The sequence below is a fragment of the Hemiscyllium ocellatum genome, chromosome 22 (assembly GCF_020745735.1).
Source record: "Hemiscyllium ocellatum isolate sHemOce1 chromosome 22, sHemOce1.pat.X.cur, whole genome shotgun sequence".
NCBI classification, from domain to species: Eukaryota; Metazoa; Chordata; class Chondrichthyes; order Orectolobiformes; family Hemiscylliidae; genus Hemiscyllium; species Hemiscyllium ocellatum.
Genome location: NC_083422.1, coordinates 32,027,013 through 32,048,267, shown reverse-complemented (window position 1 = coordinate 32,048,267; position 21,255 = coordinate 32,027,013). Strand labels below are relative to the sequence as shown.

Sequence of the window (21,255 nt, the reverse complement as noted above, 5' to 3'; positions counted from 1 at the left end):
AAACTGTTCTTTTATCACTGGCAAAACCCCAAAAGCAGAACGTAATGTCGTTCCCCTCACTTTCATTAAAGGAGGGCATTTTCGAAATAGCCAGCAGAACCATACTTTAATTTACTTCAATTCGATCACTTTTTCCTCCATTGTTATTGAAATGACGCGAATTTACTTTGGATTAACCTGTTGTGGATAGCGTTTTGAACATCGAGAAAAATGCTCTAAAATCCATTCGATTCAGTCCATCTGGGACTTCTTGCAAATCAGCGGAACAATTCCTGTTGCACTTTAACCGTCCATCCGGCACTGCAATTATAGCCCATTGTCCGCTCTAATTACATGGATCTTTTAAAAACATTATGTAGATCAATTCATTTGCATCTGTTAATACTTTTAGAGGCGTTCCCAGTCTGTGGAAATGGAGAGAGCGGGAGGATATATCTCATGTCAATGTTATACTCATCCTGCACCCAGCTGGCAATGCAAATAAAGCTTGAACACATCGTCACACCCACTTCGGACTAACTTCTCATAAGCCTGATTTTTTTTTTGCAAGTTTAACTAGCTACACTGACTCTTTAAAAAAGTATGCATTTTTTTTCTTTTCCCTGGTATTTAATATGTTGCAATAAACCGAATGCATATCACTCATATCAAAGAGACCATTCCTAGCCTTTACTGTCTGCGATCTTTGGGCTCCTAGGTGTTGTAAAATTCTTGTGGTTAAATCTGTGATGAAGAGACAGCAGCACTAAATTGACTCAAAAACTGATACCGAGCTATTACATCGTCACCTTCTGAGGACAGTAACAAAGTTCCGGCAGACATTTTTAAAATGATAATTATCTGATATTTATTTGTTTAAATAATGCAGTGACATTTAAGCATTTTTTCATGGGATTTGGAAAAGGATCGGGGCTGTGGTTCTTCTTGCAGCTGAACCCAATGTTGGTACTCATACAAAAACAGAAGTTGCTGGAGAAAATCAGCAGGTCAGGCAGTATCATCTCCGGCAATTTCTGTTTTTGTTTCAGATTCCCAGCATCCTCAGTTTTCTATTTTACTCCTAATACAGACGCTGGGATGTCTTAAAGACCTGGGATCTTTTGCTTTGGTGCAGCACCAGGAAAGTAACGTCATTAAGTGAACTCATACCAAGCCATATTCAAGGCGTTCAGGCATCAATTAAATGTAATTTCTTGGTAGTTAAATTGCGCAAAGTACAGATTCAAAAATAGCATACTAGTCAAGAATGATGTGGTGGCCGAGTGATTTTTAAAATTCCACCTGCTACTGTAACCAATTTGCTCGTAGCTTCTACAACGCATTACCTTAGAAATGCTGTTAACAGCAAAAGGCTCGCTCGCCTATCTTCCGTTATATACTGTTTCCATGTCTTGTGCTCAGAATCTGTTACACAACGGCCTGAGGTGTCCCACATGGCTGGTTGTTATACTCGGTAAATGTTACAATTGAAAGCAGTGTTGTCAATTTTGTCACTTTTCATAAGTGTATTTCAAGTTTTTAAGTATATATTAACACTTTTTAAAAAAAAATCTTGCATGGGATGTGGGTGTCATTGACAATGCTAATATTTGTTTTAACTGTCTTTGAGTTGGAGTGATGCTGGAGCCGTTTCAGTCAGCATTTAAGAGTCAACCACATTTCTTGAGGGTCTGGAGTCACGTGCAGTCAGACCAGATAAGAATGTCAGATTTCCGGTTGTTTTTTTTCATACCACAGACATCATTTGACGAACATTTCAATCTAGGTTTTACTGAATTCAAATCTCACAATCCAGTATGATTCGAACCCTTGACCACCAAAATGTTGGCTTGGACGTGTCCAGTGCCAAAACTAATTTGCTAAAATCTCCTCCCTCAGCTGTAAGTACATTTAGGCTACCATTTTATTTGCACCATTCTGTTCACCTTCCTTTTAAATATGGACGTCCGATCAAACTTTAACACACATAATCTACCATCACAGGCTGGCTCAAGGAAAATACGCCGTGAATATTCACTGCTCGGCATATAAGTTTCTGTTGTACCAGAACTGTAGTTTTAAAAAAACTTTGTTATTTTGCCTAGTAATCAGAAATATAGAAGTATTGTTTCTGTTCCGGAGAATTAGAATGCATTCATTGAAGACTGGACACTAAAAATCATTGGAACCGACTTGTCATAGGGACATGTATATTTTCCTCGTGATGCTGTTATTGATTACCGCCCAAACCAACTCCAAACGTTCATAATGTCTTTACTACCTGTTTTAGAATAGCTCGTGTTTTTTGGTTGCTGACCAGAATACTTATGATCTGTTGCAACAATCCTATTACAGACCTCAAATGGTTAATTTTAAGTTATTTTCTACAGAGTTGTTGTGAAATGTCCTGCCTTTTGGCAGTTTTAAGTGGCTCTGCCAGGGCAACAGATTAGAATTCAATGTGAGTGCTGTCTTTAAATTGCTTTGACGCCAGGTGGGATTCAGACCTGACCTGTCCTGATGGCAGTTGATGGCTTGAAACAAGCTGGAATCAATATTCACAGCGGGTGTCCTCTGCTGATAAGACTGTCCAAGACAATGTTCACTATCAAAGTAGACAGCTGAGATATTACACTATTAGTGATGTTGTTTTAAATAACTTGCTCAATCTCTTATTCTGGTTAATGAGTTTTACAGTATAGATACTATCAGCAAGAAGATAGAACCATTGCCAACCGGCAATATCTAAAACACTGTTGGAAATTATATTCAGATTTTCAAAGAAATGGTTGAGAGAGAAAATACAAGGCAAATGTAGCGGTAATACACAAGAGCAAGCTATAGCCTTTATCGGCTGTATGGGTTGGCCATCGAAAGGGAAAATCTTTACTTACTGTATAGATAGGTAAGAAACGTTATCTAGGTAATTACCATCAAGGGTGATTAATTACTTATTCATTGATAAATTAATTAAATCCTGTCCTCTTCTATCTGGACAGACGTCTTGCATAATTTATAGTTTACCTTTTATTTTCTCTATCATAACTTATGGTAAACATTTTACATATTTCCTTATAGTACAAATATTACGCCCTCGCTCAATGCCGCGAGAATTGACGGCGCCGGTCCCTGCGTTCTGCCCCTTTGCCAAAGGAATACATTACTGCGTCGTTATTTCATGAATTTCAATATTATAAGAACAATTTGTTCAGCGTATAATGTTTTGAAGCATATTCATACACAATCACTTCAAGATAGCACTTTGGCCACAATGTAACCGCTAAAGGACACGGAGGACTCATTTTCACATTGACATGAATATTTATGTCATAAACTGCTATGAATTGCTCTTGGATTAATTATAATATACCAGCAGTATGTATTCAGTTAAATAGGTGAATAATAAGGTGTCATTCAGGTTTCCATACCATGTTCTGTAATCGCACTCGGAAAATGTTTCTGTAAATATTATCGCAATTTGCATGCATTGCACATTCCTATGTTGTGTGACACAGCCCGGTACTGTAGAAATATAGCGCGGATTGGACACTGAGTAGAGTTAAGGTTGTACACCAATTATTGCCAGAGACTTTGGGAGGTAGCGCTGTCGCACGGGCCACAGGCATCTGTAGTTCACTTCCCATTGAGCTCAACAACCCGTAACATCTAACAGACTGCACCTCCCGAAATGCAACGTCCTTTAATTTCCATGATGGCCGAATGGTGTAAACCTGCGGGAAGAGTGAGAGGAGTTCTGTTAGATATTAGTGGGGTTCTGTATGACAGTGGGGAAGGAGGAGGGGTTCCTATTGCCGGCTCGACAGAAGCGGTGAGAAGGTGAGTGTCAAAGCTGCAGGGGAAGCCTGTTTGCTCACCCCTAGTACTGTGTGGAGTGGCACAGCGTCGGTTCCTTGTCAGAAAAACAGCAATCAAACACAAGTCTTGTGACGATTTGTATATACCGCTGAGCCCCTTAGTTTGGAATGGGATACGGTGGCCGTTCTCCCCCCTCCCCTTTAGTGGTGAATTCAGGAAACATAAAAACTGGGCCTACAAAACCAAAGTGCTGGAGAAATAGACTTGCAGAGTTTCTCCAGCGCTTTCGGTTTTCAATACATTTCTCTAGCAACTGCAGTTTTTTGCTTTAATCAAGTGATGCTGCCTCTCTCTGGCTGAAATACCCAGCATATTCTCTCAACTCCCGTTTTTTTTGAGAATCACCATTCGTTACATTCCGAGTTTCCTAAAAAGTTCCCACTCTGTGATATCAGATGAAAGTGCTTGTGTAAAACCCACTGAACACAATGTGGGAAGAGCGCAGATTCCTTTACACTTCGTCGTATAAACTTTCACAACTTTATTGTGGTCGAAACTAAAGCAATGAGTCCAAAGTGCTTGGTGTCTTTGTCGAAATAGACTCCTTTATCTGAAAGTGATATTCTGCTTGAATTCAAACATGGTGACTGACGTTCATTGAGTTTTGTGTTGAGAAATTAGAAGGAGCTTCCATGATTTTATAAAACAATTGTCAGATCTAAACGGTGATAGGGAGGGAAAAGTCAGCCCAGAGTCCAATTCCAAGTTATTATCCAGTTGGTATTATTAAGTGTATCTTGGGGTTAGAACAATATCAGCTAGGCATGATGACCTCTGTCCTATCCAGTCACCCAGAAGAAGCCATACAGCATGTAAGTAGACCCTTTGATCCAACCAGTCCATGCCGAACATAATCCCAAACTAAACTAGTCCCACCTGCCTGATCCATATCCCTCCAAACTTTTCCTATTCATGTACCTATGCAAGTGTCTTTTAATCATTGGCATTGTTGTAATATCAATCACTTCCTGAGGAAGTTCATTCCACATGTGAACCACCCTCTGTGTAAAACTGGAGCTTCATCCTAAGAAGTGTACAGAAAGGCAGGCATCACTAGCCTGCATCTCCAGACTAATCAACCTGTTTAGGTGTATTATGCTGTACCTCTGGAAGAGGTAGAACATGAACCCTGAACTGTCCAGTTGAGAGGTAGGGACACTACTACTGCACCACAAAAGCTCTCTGTCATACCCTTATCCTACATTTAGGAACAGGAGTTTTTGTAAGGTTCTAATCAATCTGTTCAGAGATGTTATCAAGCACCTCTAGAGCAGGCAGGACCTGAATCAAGGTTTCCTGGTTCAGGGGAAGGGACTGTAATGCTGTGTTGTACAAGTAGTATTATCTGTATGTAAGGATACTAGTGAGAGGGGGTCCTTACATACAGATAAGGAAGGACACCACTTCGACTGGGACAACACATCCATCCTCAGACAAGCCAAACAAAGTCACGCACGAGAATTCCTAGGAGCATAGAGTTCCGGTTGGAATGCCATCAACAAACACATTGCGTTAGACCTCATCTACCACCCCCTGAGAAAAGGAACAGGAAGTGACTTCACCACAGGAAATAACATCACCAACCCAAACATATAAATAGAAAGCAGGAATTTTCAGCATTGCTTTGCCTGAGGCCCACTGAAGATGTTACCTAGTAGGGTAACGAAATGTCTGGAAATGAACCTTGCAGCTCAGCATGCAAACCTACATCGAAACCCTCAACCTGAACTACAAATCTTCTCAAAACTCACTGTAATGCTGCTCCACAACAGCCATCCTTCCTATTCTTTTCTTATAATTAGGAACATGAGTGAATCACCAGTTTATGCCCTCAGCCTGAACAGAATTGGACATTATTTATACAGCATTGATGTGATTACTAAAAATACCAGGGTGATTTGGTGAAGGAAAAAGTAACATTCAGTTGTAAGAGCACTTCTGGATATGAAAAAAAGATAAAGCATGAATATTCTTCACCCACCTTTCCCTCACCTTTGATGATTTGTAATTCCCTTAACCGGCTGTGCACTTGAATTATTTGCTGTGATTTGCTAGTGGTGGTTAATAGATGGGGAAAAAAAGCACAGATACGGTGATGGGAGAAAAATACTCATTTGTGTGTAACAGTACTTAAGGATTTTTTAAAAATCCTTTAATAAACTCGTGGGTGAGCTATCATTCTGGTTCCATTCCTTTCCACATTCTTTAAAACGTCAATACCTTCATTATGCAGAGGGACTGAAATCAAATACCTTTAAGAGTGAACATTTTGATGACTTCATGTGTAATCTAAGACTAGTTGGTAATGCAGCTCTTTAAACAGCCTCAACAAAATATTATACCTTGTTGTAACTATGACAGTAGTTTTAACATGGACCAGGCCAACTGAATCCTCCCTGGCCCACTCCAAGTTCATTCCAGTCACAGGAGATATATTTAATCTTGGCACCTGGCAGGTCATACAACTTTTGTAATTCTCTGCCATGGTTGCAGAGAGTTGTATGTATCTCACTGGTGATACAGTCTTCTATCATTACCATTTTTTTTTTACTTCTCCTACTTGAATAGCATTCTATACCTTGGTCAATTTGCTCATCCACCTTGTAAGAGTTTTCCATTATCAGTACAAGCCTCAGGAGCCTTGTTGCTTTTGGTTAAGGGCAATGGACAAAGCCTCTTCAGCATTGCACGTGGAATCCCCTTACTTGCTTGACTTTCAATCACACTCCTGAGTTCTTTACCATTAACCATACGTGTACCATCTACTAACCCTTGACTGCCTTCTGAAACAAAATGTTTCGGCAGCTGTTTTCTACTCTGCCCTGGAATGTTTGCACCTTGTATTTAAGCTTAACAACTGTCAGTTGAAAAACTTTGAAAAACAGACACTTACTGCCAATGTGGCTGTGCGGGTTCACTGCTGTCTGCAAACCATTACATGTTGCAGTTGCAGTAAAGCTCTGCCAATTTAATGAAACTTTGATTTAATGAAATAATTAGTCTATATAACTAATCAGCTCTGCTTACAAATATTAGTCTTTAATATTTGATAATTATATCTGATGCAAGCTGATGTAAATACCGGTTCAACAAAAAGCTCTTTTCCTCTTTGCACTGAATTTTCTCATTCTGGCAATATTCTGTTACTGCTTTTTGCTTTAAAAATCAGCACAAAACTGTTAATGAAATGGTTTATTCAACAATAATCATTTTAGAAGAGAAATGATCATTTCTGAAGTTGCTTCAGGATCTAATAAGAAGCTGAGCATAATGGTGAAAGTTCACATTGAACACTGAAACAGCTACTCATAAATGCCACAAGTAGTTTTGAACAAAATCTTTTGATGTTTTCTACACCTGTTATATTTGTTGAACATCAATATTTTCTAATATTGTAGTTAAAATTACAACAACTATTCAGTTAACAAGTGCATGCCTTTGATCTGCAAGGGCTGTTGCGGCATAGTTACACTACCTCTTTATACTAACATGTCTGGACTGGTTGATTAGAAATAACTATGGTACTTTGAAGGAGATCGAGGGAGTTTTCCTGATTCCCAGGTCAGTAGAAATCCCTCAGCTGCTTTAAAAAAAAGTCATTTATGGACCTTACTGTTGTGTAGGTATACTGATGGTATTTTATAGATTTCAACAGTTGCTACATTTCATTGACTGCATAGTGTTTTGGTCACCCTGGGAGCATGATATACATTATTGAAATGCAAATATATGTAAAAATCATACTTTTGTATATGTGTCAAATGAAGGAAAATCTTGACTTTTGCATAGTTGCACCATTCCAGTTTGTATGTTACAGTGGGAGGCTTGAGCTGATTGCAGATTTAATCACAGCCTTCTGCTTTAATTAGCTTTAATCATCCCTTTCTTTTCCTATCACCTCTCCCTGTGCCCCCCTCCCCCCCACTTCCCCAACCTCTGCCTGATTCCAGCACAAAGCATATTGGAATTTTCATTATTGTCATTACTAATTGAAATGATTTTCCTGTGAATTATGACTATACAGCAAAAGGAAGTATGTTATTTTTGATCTGATGAGCTTTTTTTCAGCATGGGTCGTTTGCCACCTGTTCCCTTGGTCATTTACCCTATTGGACTATAATTAATATTGTACGGTCAAAATTGAAGAAATATGCCTTTGGATTGATTCATTAAACTTAATCTTGTAAACTTACTCATTTTTTGGCTCGGGGTAGAATTGCTCCCATAATGCTCCAAAGATAGTTATCAGTTAGAGGAATTTGTCTGTTAAATTGCCAGAATTGTAATGCTACTGGAGGATGTGATTTGTGCTTCCTTTTCATATTTTAGATTTATAAAATACCTTGAGTCTGTTAAAGATTGATTTATCCAAACATTGCACTAATTTATTAAATCCAGGCCAAAGGTAGTTATAATATCATAATATTCTATAGTGCTATGAATATTCAATCTGCTATTAGCAGTTGTCCTTTCATATTAGGGACAGGCAATAAACGCTGGCCAGCCAATGATGTCCACATCCCACAATTAATTATAGAAATGTAAATCTAATAGAAATCTAATAAAAATGAGCACAGATAATGTAGAATCAATTGAGGTTTATTTCATTTTAGGAACACATTCTTGACTTTTCTATGTCTCTTCCTGGCTTTAACTAATTAAAGCTGAAAATCTGTTGCTGGAAAAGCGCAGCAGATCAGGCAGCATCCAAGGAACAGGAAATTCGATGTTTCGGGCATAAGGCCTCCATCAGGAATTAGAACCTGACTGGAGTAAAAGCTGGTCAAAGGTTGTGGAGCATGTGATATAATGAGATTGAATGTTCAGATAAATATTACCAAGAATACTGGAAATGTGAAGGCAGAATCTGCAAAGGGAAAATAGAGTCATAGAGATGCACAGCATGGAAACAGACCCTTCGGTCCAACCCATCCATGCCGATCAGATATCCCAACCCAATCTAGTGCCACCTACCAGCACCTGGCCCATATCCCTCCAAACCCTTCCTATTCATATACCCATCCAAATGCCTCTTAAATGTTGCAATTGTGCCAGCCTCCACCACTTCCTCTGGCAGCTCATTCCATACACGTACCACCCTCTGTGTGAAAAAGTTGCCCCCTATGTCTCTTTTATATCTTTCTCCTCTCATCCTAAACCTATGCCCTCTAGTTCTGGACTCACTGACCCTGGGAGAAAAAAACTTTGTTTATTCATCCAAGCATGCCCCTCTTGATTTTGTAAACCTCTATAAGGTCACCCCTCAGCCTCCAACACTCCAGGGAAAACAGCCCCAGCCTGTACAGGCTCTCCCTATGGCTCAAATCTTCCAACCCTGGCAGCATTCTTGTAAATCTTTTCTGAACTCTTTCAAGTTTCACAACATCTTTCCAATAGGAAGGAGACCAGAATTGCACGCAATATTCCAACAGTGGCCTAACCAATGTCCTGAACAGCCGCAACATGACCTCCCAACACCTGTATTCAATACTCTGACCAATAAAAGAACGCATACCAAATGCCTTCTTCACTATCCTATCTACCTACGACTCCACTTTCAAGGAGCTTTGAACTTGCACTCCAAGGTCTCTTTGTTCAGCAACACTCCCTAGGACCTTACCATTAAGTATGTAAATCCTGCTAAGATTTGCTTTCCCAAAATGCAGCACCTCGCATTTATCTGAATTAAACTACATCTGCCACTTCTCAGCCCATTGGCCCATCTGGTCAAGATCCTGTTGTAATCTGAGGTAACCCTCTTCGCTGTCCTCTACACCTCCAATTTTGGTCAGTCAGGATTGTTTTATTCGTTCACAGGATGTGGCCTTCAGTGACTGGGCCAACATTTATTGTACGTCCCTAGATGCCCTTGAGAAGGTGGTGATTAGCTGACATTTTGAACTGTTGCAGTACAATTGTTGCTCCCACAATGCTGGTTGGGAAGGTAAGGATTTCCAGGGTTTTTACACAGCAACAGTGAAGGAATGGAAATATATTTCCAAGTCAGGGTGGTGAGTGGCTGGTGGGGAACTTGCATTTGGTGGTGTTCACATGTATCTGCTGCCTCTGTCTTTCTGAATGGTAGTGTTCATGTGTTTAGAAGGTGCTATCACAGCAGCTTTAGTGAATTTCTGCAGTGCATATTGTAGATGGTACACGCTGCTACTACTGATGGACTGAATGTTTGTGTATGTAACACGAGTTAAGTCGGCTGCTTTGTCCTGCATGGTGTCAAGCTTCTGAGTGTTGCAGGAGCTGAACTCATCCAAGCAAATGGAACCTATTCCAGCCCACTTCTGACTAGCACCTTGTAGATTATGAGCAGGGTTTGGCAAGTCAGAAGTTGAGTCACTCGTGCAGGCTTCCTACTCTGACAGCAACAGTATTTATACATCTAGTCCAGTTCAGTTTCTGGTCAATGGTAAGTCCTTGGTTTTGATATTGGGTGATTCAGTGATGGTACTGCTAGTGAATGTTAGAGATGGTCATTGTCTGGCATTTGTGTGAGCTGAATGCCAGTTGTCAGCCAAGCTGGATATTATCCACATTTTGCTGCATTTGGGCCGTAGACTGCTGGTATCTGTTGGCTTTTCATGGAGTGCAAATATAACATTCAATTTATTGAAAATATGTGAAATGGTGTGGAAAGGAATAGCTGCTGGACAGATTATATGAAGGGTCATGTATTAAAAAAGAAATGGGATGTACTCAAATATAACTCAAAAAGAAAGCATTAGGAAAGGAGTCATCACCCTATTAAATAAACTTGATGTTAAACTCAGATTAAAGATTAAAGTGTGTTCTAAGCATGTACAAAAGTTACTTTTGTGGATTAGTGGTGGTGGAAGAGCACAGCAGTTCAGGCAGCATCTGAGGAGCAGTAAAATCGACGTTTCGGGCAAAAGCCCTTCATCAGGAATAAAGGCAGAGAGCCTGAAGCATGGAGAGATAAGCTAGGGGAGGTGGGGGGAGAAAGTAACATAGAGTACAATAGGTGAGTGGGGGAGGGGATGAAGATGATAGGTCGGGGGCGGGGGGAGGATGGAGTGGATAGGTGGAAAAGAAGATAGGCAGGTAGGACAAGTCATGGGGACAGTGCTGAGCTGGAAGTTTGGAACTAGGGTGAGGTGGGGGAAGGGGAAATGAGGAAACTGTTGAAGTCCACATTGATGCCCTGGGGTTGAAGTGTTCCGAGGTGGAAGATGAGGCGTTCTTCCTCCAGGCGTCTGGTGGTGCGGGAACGGCGGTGAAGGAGGCCCAGGACCTCCATATCCTCAGCAGAGTGGGAGGGGGAGTTGAAATGTTGGACCACAGGGCGGTGTGGTTGATTGGTACGGGTGTCCCAGAGATGTTCCCTAAAGTGCTCTGCTAGGAGGCGTCCAGTCTCCCCAATGTACAGGAGCCCACATCGGGAGCAACGGATACAATAAATGATATTAGTGGATGTGCAGATAAAACTTTGATGGATGTGAAAGGCTCCTTTAGGGCCTTGGATGGAGGTGAGGGAGGAGGTGTGGCCACAGGTTTTGCATTTCCTGCAGTGGCAGGGGAAGGTGCCAGGATGGGAGGGTGAGTTATAGGGGGGTGTGGACCTGACCAGGTAGTCATGGAGGGAACGGTCTTTGTGGAAGACGGAAAGGGGTGGGGAGGGAAATATATCCCTGGTGGTGGGGTCTTTTTGGAGGTGGCAGAAATGTCGGTGGATTATTTGGTTTATGCGAAGGTTGGTAGGGTGGAAGGTGAGCACCAGGGGCGTTCTGTCCTTGTTACGGTTGGAGGGGTGGGGTCTGAGGGCGGAGGTGTGGGATGTGGACGAGATGTGTTGGAGGGCACCTTGAACCATGTGGGAAGGGAAATTGTGGTCTCTAAAGAAGGAGGCCATCTGGTGTGTTCAATGGTGGAACTGGTCCTCCTGGGAACACAGACAGCGGAGGCGGAGGAATTGGGAATACGGGATGACATTTTTGCAAGCGGTAGGGTGGGAAGTGGTGTAATCCAGGTAGCTGTGGGAGTCAGTGGGTTTGTAAAAAATGTCAGTGTCAAGTCGGTCGTCATTAATGGAGATGGAGAGATCCAGGAAGGGGAGGGAGGTGTCAGAGATGGTCCACGTAAATTTAAAGTCCGGGTGGAATGTGTTGGTGAAGTTGATGAATTGCTCAACCTCCTCACGGGAGCACGAGGTGGCACCAATGCAGTCATCAATGTAGCGGAGGAAGAGGTGGGGAGTGGTGCCGGTGTAATTATGGAAGATCGACTGTTCTACTTCGCCAACAAAGAGACAGGCATAGCTGGGACCCATACATGTCTGGAGGAAGTGGGAGGATTCGAAGGAGAAATTGTTAAGGGTGAGGACCAGTTCGGCCAAGCGAATGAGAATGTCGGTGGAAAGGTACTGTTGGGGACGTCGGGAGAGGAAACAACGGAGGGCTTGGAAGCTCTGGTCATGGTGGATGGAGGTGTAGAGGGATTGGATATCCATGGTGAAGATGAGGCACTGGGGGCCAAGGAAACATAAGTGATCCCCTCCCCCACTCACCTATTGTACTCTTTGCTACTTTCTCCCCAACCCCACCCTCCTCTAGCTTATCTCTTATGCTTCAGGCTCTCTGCCTTTATTCCTGATGAAAGGCTTTTGCCCGAAACGCCAATTTTACTTCTCCTTGGATGCTGCCTGAACTGCTGTGCTCTTCCAACACCACTAATCCAGAATCTGGTTTCCAGCATCTGCAGTCATTGTTTTTACCTAAAAGTTACTTTTGGACTACTGCTATTTGTGCATCAATTCAGCATAGTCAAAGAAGTACATGTTGGAAGAGATATATGATGCAAAGAGGTTGCAAAGGTCAGTCTGAGATCATAGAAGAGTTTATAGATGGTGACAGGTATTTTAAATGAAATATAGTAGAGGGCAATATATTGTAGATCTGTTAGGAAAGTGAGACACAGAACCTTTCGTGGTACGATATAGTCAGCTTAATTCCAGTTAAATTGGAGCCTTTGATGGGTGGTAGGTGAGAGATCTTTGAAATTAAATCCAGGATTGACATAAATATGAATGAAGTTTTAACGTTGAAAGGACAGGTAGTGCTGAGGCTGGAGATTATTTCTGCAGGAAATGTGTTTGGACGTGAATACTATCAGCTCAGTTGGAGGGGCAGTTAGAGCCAACGAGGAATTCACAAAATCCAGGAGGTGTCATGGATAGCAGTTTCAGGCGGGATGGGACCATTCGCCGCCGCTGATTAGCCACTGCCCTTTCACCGCCGAGGACGGTTAGCCACCGCCCATTGGCCACTGAAGACGATTCGGCCCCACAAGTATTTGTAACTCTTTTTTTATATATTAACCAATAAAATGTTATTTATTTTACTTTTTTTTTAAATGAATATGTAGTATGTACTCCTATAAATAAAGGGGACTGAGAAGTGTGAAAGAACAGGTGAGAGGGAAAACAATCAGTACATATATATATATTTCCAGTGGTGAATAGTCTCCAGAGGTCAAACGACCCCAGTGGAGAAATGCTGGTGGCGAACCGGCAGTGGCTAATCAGCGGTGGTGAATGTGCCATGGTAAATTGTCACCAACCCAAAACCTGGCAGTCAGTGCTACATTCCCCCGAGAGTCCATCATCCCCAACATTATCCAAAACAGCACACTTGTTTGAGGTCAGGATAGCCACAGGAGACTCCTGCACTACTTGCCTATCTCTCCTAGAGGCACCCTATCTAACTGACTGTATCTATTATTTTTCTACCTTCCTGAAATGGGTTAGTGATGATTCGCCATGGCACATTTGCTGCCTGTGGCTATCCTGACCTCAAACAAGTGTTTTGGATAATGTTGGGGATGATGGATTCTCAGGTGAATGTAGCACTGACTGCCAGGTTTCTGGTGCCAAGACTAGCTCGACTGTAATGTGGAGTATGTCAGGTTCCAAGCGTTTGATTACTATAGGGCACTCTTCAGTCAGGGTACAGGCAGACATTTCTGCAGCCAACAACAAGACATCAGAATGGTGTGTTGCCTTCCTGATGCCAGGGTTAAGAATGCCTCAGAGAGGGTGCAGAATATTCTCAAAGGGGAGATGACCAGCAGAAGGTATTTGTATACATTGGTACAAATGGCATAGGAAAAGAAAGGGATGAGGTTCTGCAGAGAGACCATAGGCAATTGGGCAGGAGGTTTAAAAAGTAGGTCCTCGAGGGTTGTAATATTTGAGTGTGTGGGGGAGCACATAAGTCTGTCACTGCTACAGAAACATGACTGAGGGAGGAGCAGGATGGCAACTTAATATTCCAGAGTATAAATGCTATAGGAAGGATAAGAGAGGAGGGATATGGTCTCTTGCTCCCCTCTTATCACATTACGGCTATACTTAGAGAGGATATTTCTGGGAGAAGATCCAGTGAAGTTAGATAGATGGAGCTGAGAAGTAAGAAAGGGATGTTGACGTTATTCGGATTATACTATTGGCCCCCAATAGTCAGCAAGAAATTGAGAAGCAAATATTTAAGGAGATCTCAAATATCTGTAAGATTAATAAGGTTGTCATGGCAGGGGATTTTTAACTTTCCAAACATAGACTGGGACTGCAGTAGTGTTAGAGGTTGGATAGAGGAAAATTTGAGAGGGGTATACAAGAAAATGTTCTTATTCGATATGTAGATGTACTCACGAGAGTAGGTGCAAAATTTGACCTTCTCTTGGAAAATAACGCAGAGCAAATGACTGAGGTGTCAGTGGGGGAGCACTTTGGGGCCAATTATCATAATTCTATTAATTTTAAAATAGTAATGGAAAAGGATAGACTGGATCTCAAATTTAAAGTTTTAAATTGGATTAAGACCAATTTTGATGGTATTAGGTAAGAACATTTAAAAGTTGAATGGCAGAGGATATTTGCAGGTAAAAGGATGGTTGGAAAGTGGAAGGCCTTTAAAAATGAGCTAAGAGTTTAGCGACTGTGTTCCTATTAGTGTGAAGGGCAAGGCTGGTTGGTGTAGGGAATGCTGGATACCTGAAGAAATTAAAGCTTTAGTCAAGAAAAAGGAGGAGGCAGATGTCAGGTCCAAACGCTGGCAAATGGGACGACATTAGTTTAAGATATCTGGTTGGCATGGACAAATTGGACTGGAGAGTTTGTTTTCATACTGTATAACTCTGACTGTAAGAAGATGTCTTTGTGTTTACTGCTAGAAACAAGGTTGTGAAGAGCAGGGAGGTTTAAGGAGGTATTTCATTGAGAAATGGATCTTTCCTCTCAATTGTTCTTGGAATCAACAGAAAAGGGCAATAGCTGGTAGTGTTCAACATTGTGGAACCAACCTGCGTGTAGATCACTGGACAGGTTGTAAAATTCCATGGATCTTCAATTCACAGCAAGTAATTTTAGGCTTATTGGGGAAATAAGAAATTCATAAGACCCATGAAACCTGAAATTAGTACTGTATTTATTTGAACGTAAAAGTGTACAGAAACTTTAGCATATTGAAGTATTATGAATATGAACAGTATGATATGAGGCAGAATTCACTGTACAAGAAAGCCATCAAATTCTGTGAGCTGAGAAACTCCCTTTGAAGTCTGTGACATTAGCACATCTCAATAACTGGAAGGGCTTGTGATCCATACGATCTCATTACAGTATTCCCGGTGAGTAGTCCATTGTTTATCATTATGAGCAAGTAGTTTCCCCTCTGTTTTTGTGAACACTGGAAAAACTAAACCCTGAAAATTCGAAGCATTTCTTATGGCTTAATGTTGACCAAACCTTACTTTCATTGCTTCCCAATGTCTCTTGTCTTACCTGCATGAGACTTCCTGTGTGCTTCTTTGAGCCAAATTGGATTGTATGGAAACTTGACCAATACAGTTAGAACTTACCTTGGTTTCCCTTCATTCTCATCCCTCTGTTCCCATCCTCATCAATACCATTAACTTTGATTCTATTTTTTACCTCAGCAACTTTACATTGCTCAGTTCCTGACCACCTCCTGTCACCAAAATCTGAGACTGTTCTTTCATTGCCTCAAAGTCAAACTTCCAGCACATTCAAAGTTGGACTCGTTCTCACTGTTGCAGCTCCTTTAATCTTCACCTTTTGATAAGCTCCCCGTGCACTTTGACCCGGGTTTAGAATTCTCATTCTCATTTTCAAATCTTGACATTGGTGATGGCGTCCTGTTTTACATGTGTGAACACTTTTTTGATCTGTATTTACTATTTTATAATCTAGTATCAAGCTGTTTGAGTGTTCTGTACAAATATTGTTTGTGTTGTTCTTCTGCCAATAGATAAGTATATAAATTCTTTGTACTGATACTTTCTTTGTTCTCTGAACTGACAGCTAACTGAAGAATATTACAGTAAATCTACAAGGAAATAGCACAAAGGACAATTCTGCTTACAGTATGCCATCTCTTTGCGAGAGCAATCTTGAATAAAAAAAAGCTGTGGATGCAGACGTCAAAAACAAAAGCAGAAATTGCTGGAAAAACTCAGTAGGTCTGGCAGCATATGTGAAGACAAAGCAAAGTTACTGTTTGGGTCTGAAGAAGGATCACTGGACCTGAAACGTTAACTCTGCTTTGTCTCCACAGATGCTCCAAGACCTGAATTTTTTTTCCCTATGCAATTTCTGCAATCTTGAACTAATCCTTATTTTCTTCGCAAAACTTTGCATTTTCCACAACTTCAGTAAGATGCAACCACTCACTACACATAACATAGTTTGCAGATAAACATTCATAACTCAGAAGGATTAACAATAGTACCACCTTGAGGTTAGTGTGTTTTGGAGGCATGCATTTTCCATTAACAGCGTGATACTACAGTAGTAAGTCTTTGCTTTATGGAAGGTGAGCTATCTGAAATCCCTTTTCAGCCATAGCTCTGTTTACCAGTACTTTACGTTTGTTTCTTGATGGCCTGCCCATTGAGAGTGATTCCATATGAAAAGCAAAGAAATGTTGGAGTTTTACAACATCCTGTTGTTGGTTTGGTATAGTGCATCTGTTAGCAGAACTTTAAACAAGGAACATGGAACATTAACAAAAGACCAACAAGGACTATCCCCAAGAAGGCAGTAGGAGCAGCTGGCCAATATGTGGCCAGACAAAACCCTGCAGAGCTGTAATAATGCCAAGATCACAGGAAAACCAGCAAGGGGCTTGTTGGTTACACAAAAAACCCCATAAAGTAATCTACCACTAGGGAGTCCCACATTTGTTAATTATCTGCCAAGTCTGAATCATTCCTTCTGGTAAGAAAAGATCAGTGAATCTGTCTTAGTTGTATTTACCCCAAGTTGACCCCAGCCTACAGAAGGTAAACCATATTCCATCCCTGATTTCCAATTCAGAAGTGCTACAAGAGTGAGATTACAACAAATCTTATCTTGTTCTTCCTGATGGCAGATGGAACAAGGTACTTGGCATTTTTGATCTATTTATATGGGAAACCCACTGGTTTTATACAAGCAGGTAGCTCTGTGATACCAAATACTAAATGTTTAGGGTGTAAACTGCATATCCTAAAGGGATATTAATTTTTCCCTAAACGGATATCCTAATTTTAAATGGAAGTCCAGATGGTCAGCTATAGAAGAGTTGAGTAAATTTCAAGCGGATACTGTCTACCTAAATGAAAAGGGTGTATGCATATAGTAAAATAAATACATCACTAACTGAATGCATGTTTAATGATTTGACATAGGTGCGCATCAGTGATTTCCTTCCTTAGTTATGATTTCAGCTGGCAATGCCAAACATGCCCTATCCCTACTACGAAACAAATTTAACTTTGAATGTTTTAAAACTTACATAGACCCATTAAACCTGTTTGAAGTATTTGATATTTTTCTGCTTTGGCAAAGAAACTAGATAGGGATGCGAAAAAGAACATTTTGATAAAAAAAACTTCCTTTTAGGGAGTTAGCATAGCACAGGCAATGATTTCTTTGTGGACATTAGTCACCATCCATTGCGAGCATCAATATGTTAATAGATTGCTGAATAATAGCCACTTCTCGTTCTCTCATACACACATATATGAAAGACACACACACGTTTACATGTATATATATCCAAGACATATTACCATTGAACATTAATGGATAGTCTTTCCATGGCTCTGTGATTGTCCCCAACAGGTAATGGCAATTGATGCCTGGGTGTAATTCTTTTGATTTTATCACTGCTCTACCCATTTTTTGAAGTAGTTCTACAAAGATGTATAAACATTTTATATCCAGGAGAACTATACTGCACACAGTTGGCAAAGTATAAACTTACACTTTTTTTTATTATTAGGAGCTCATGTGAGATTATATTAACTGCACAGTTTCCCATTGCCTGTATGCATTATTAGCCAGTTACAACTAGAAAATGTCATAAAAGTTCCTCATTTGTTTATAGATAGTACTTTGGTTAGAAATGTCCTTTTAAGCTATAATCTAATGTGTTAATTTATATGTAATGAAACCATGGATATCCATTATATTTGTGGTAACTTTCTTTACTTGAATCTGTCTTAAAGAATAATTGTGTACTTGTGAGAGTTGGCCCTCCCTCAGCAAATAGCCATATATTGTATTTCTGAATTCCTTGCATACCTCTAACTGAAAGCTATCAGGTTGCCGAAAAGAGTTAACAGATTGAAAATAAACCTAAGAACCAGTAAGCTGTGCAGTCAGGAGTGTATTGTGTAGAGCTCTTGTTCCAACTCTAATTGTGTACTGTTTAATTTATATGGAAAAAGGAGTGAGAGAAGACCATAAAAGTCTATTCGAGTGTCTTGACCATAAGGAGGTGCAATCTCCTACATTGCCCTAAGTAATGCTAACCAGAGAGACAAGTTAGCAATCTGTGGCTGGTTAATGGCAAAATCTGGGTTTGGGAGAAATGTTCCAAAAATTAATTGAGTCAGCTCAAAGAAACAGTAACATGTTGCATATAACTGAACAATTTCTTTCCTCCTCTCAGACTCCAGATGTTCTCATTTAGAGTCATATCATTATCAGTAATGCTTGGTTACTATGACAGCTTCTGATACCATTAATTGATCCAGCAAATAATTAAAATTTACATCATTATCCACTTGAATCACCACATAGTAGGATCTTTATTTAACTCCTTCTACAAAACGGATCATATCTTAACAGTGTAGTCAGAGTTTCTAATCTAGAACTTGTAACCAATATCCCAGTATTTCCCAAACTTTTCCCCACTGTGACTGAAATTTGAGGCTTGGAGATCGTAGTGACCCCTCAATGATTACTGTGAAGAAGGTAGAGGGGTTGATGCTGTTAGAGTGAGGGTCTACCTACTTGAATTGGAGTGCAGCTGTTATAACTGAATCAGAGCTCCACAATGGTCATTGTTGCCTCAGTGTTCAGACCCTCAAAACTCACCTACTTTGGGATATCCCATGGCGTTAAAAAAGAAACATAATTCAACTTTTTGTCCCCTTGAAGATCTTTCATGTTTGAAATCCCCTTATAAGTTGCAATTCTTTTTTACCAAACGTGATCATTTTCAATATCCTTCATATTACCTTATACGTCAGGTGCCCAATCCCATTTATCAGTTGTGAATCTTTTTGTGCTGTCTTCAGGGCCTGGAAGTTTCCTCTTAGTTATTGGCACAGAGCCATGAACAGTACTGCAGTTGAGAAGGACCATTGTTTTACATAAGCTAACTATTATTGGACATGTGCTGTATACCCAAACTCTTTATTGCCCTTTCCATCATAGCTGCACATTGTACTGATGGTTTAAAGGCTTTTCAAATGAAACTCTCAGATCCCTTGTTTGTCTCCATTCCTCTTTATATTGTATGGCTGCTCTGTATTTGCCACTGCTTTACAACTTTTCACTTTTAAACATTTCTCTTTTTAGCTCAATTCCCTAGTTTTGCCAACTATCTCCATTGCAGGTTAGAATCATAGAATTTTACTGTACAGAAGGAGGCCATTCTACCCATTGTGCCTTTATCAGCTTCGGAAAGAGCTACCCTGCTAGTCCCACACTCCAGCCCAACTCTGCAACTCTCTAACTTCATCCCTTTCAAATATATATCCAGCTCTCTTTCAAAATCTCCAATGGAATCCACCACTACCACTCTCCCAGGCAGTGCATTCCAAATGCTAACAATGCTTTGAGTAAAGAAATTTCTCCTCATCGCTCTCCTAGCTCTCTTGCTAACAGTCTTAAAGTTGTGACCCCAAGTTACTGACATACTAACTAGTGGAAATGGAATATCCTTCCCTACCCTGTCAAAATTGTTAATGATTTTGAGCACCTCAGTGAGGTCACCTCTTAATCTTCCCTGCTCCAAGCAGAACAGGCCCAATCTATCTAATAGAAATGTACAGTATGGAAACAGACCCTTTAGTCCAACTTGTCCATGCCGACCAGTTGTCCTAACCTAACCTAGTCCCATTTGTGAGCATATGGCCCCTATCCCTCTAAACCTTTCCAGTTAATATACCCATCCAGATGTTTTTTTTACAGGCCATCCAATCCTCGATGTTGTGCTGACATTCTAAGATCAGACTAACCTACATGCCTTTCATTGTACTGTCTTCCATGTGCCTATCCAAGAGTCACTTAAATGTCCCTAATGTATTTGACTTGACTACCACTACTGGCAGTGCATTCCATGCGCCCACCACTCTGTGTGTAAAGAATCTACCTCTGACATCTCCCCTAAACCTTTCACAAATTATCTTAAAATTATGTCCCCTTGTGATATCTACTTCCTGAAGTAAATTCTCTGGCTATCCACAATATCTATGCCTCCCATCATTTTGTACACCTCTATCAAATCACTCTTATCCTTCTTCTACCCTTCTTTAAAACGTTGTACTTGTTCCAGCCTCCACCACCACCTCTAGCAGCTCATTCCATACACACACCACCCTTTGTGAGGAAAATGTTGCCCTTTAGGTCCCTTTTGAATCTTTCCCCTCTCGCCTTAAACCTGTGCTCTCTAGCTTTGGACTCCCTGCCCCAGGGAAAAGTCTTTGTCTATTTACCCTATTCGCCCCTTATCCTCTGACAATCCAGGGAAAATAACCCCAGCCTATTCAGCCTCTTTCTACAGCTCAAACACTCCAACCCTGGCAACATCCTTGTAAATCATTTCTGAACCCATTCAAGTTTCACAACATCCTTCCTACAGCAGGAAGACCAGAATTGAACGCACTTTTCTAAAAGTGGCATAACCAATGTCCTGTACAGCCACAACATGACCTCCCAACTCCTATACACGATGCCCTCACCATTAAAGGTAAGTGTACCAAACACCTTACTAACCATCATATTTACCTGCAATTCCATTTTCAAGAATCTATGAACCTGCATTCCCAGGTCTCTTTGTTCAGCCACACTCCACAGGA

The 21,255-nt window shown here is 40.7% G+C and overlaps 1 protein-coding gene across 1 annotated transcript in view; it reads left to right on the top strand.

The window, feature by feature from the left end:
• The first annotated feature begins 3,616 nt into the window (after positions 1 to 3,616).
• lhpp (phospholysine phosphohistidine inorganic pyrophosphate phosphatase) overlaps positions 3,617 to 21,255 on the top strand; it is a 169,953-nt gene continuing 152,314 nt past the window's right edge. The window contains exon 1 of the mRNA XM_060842424.1: positions 3,617 to 3,816. Within this exon, the coding sequence (XP_060698407.1) occupies positions 3,668 to 3,816 (149 nt within the window). The 5' untranslated portion in view covers positions 3,617 to 3,667. The remainder of the gene's footprint in view (positions 3,817 to 21,255) is intronic.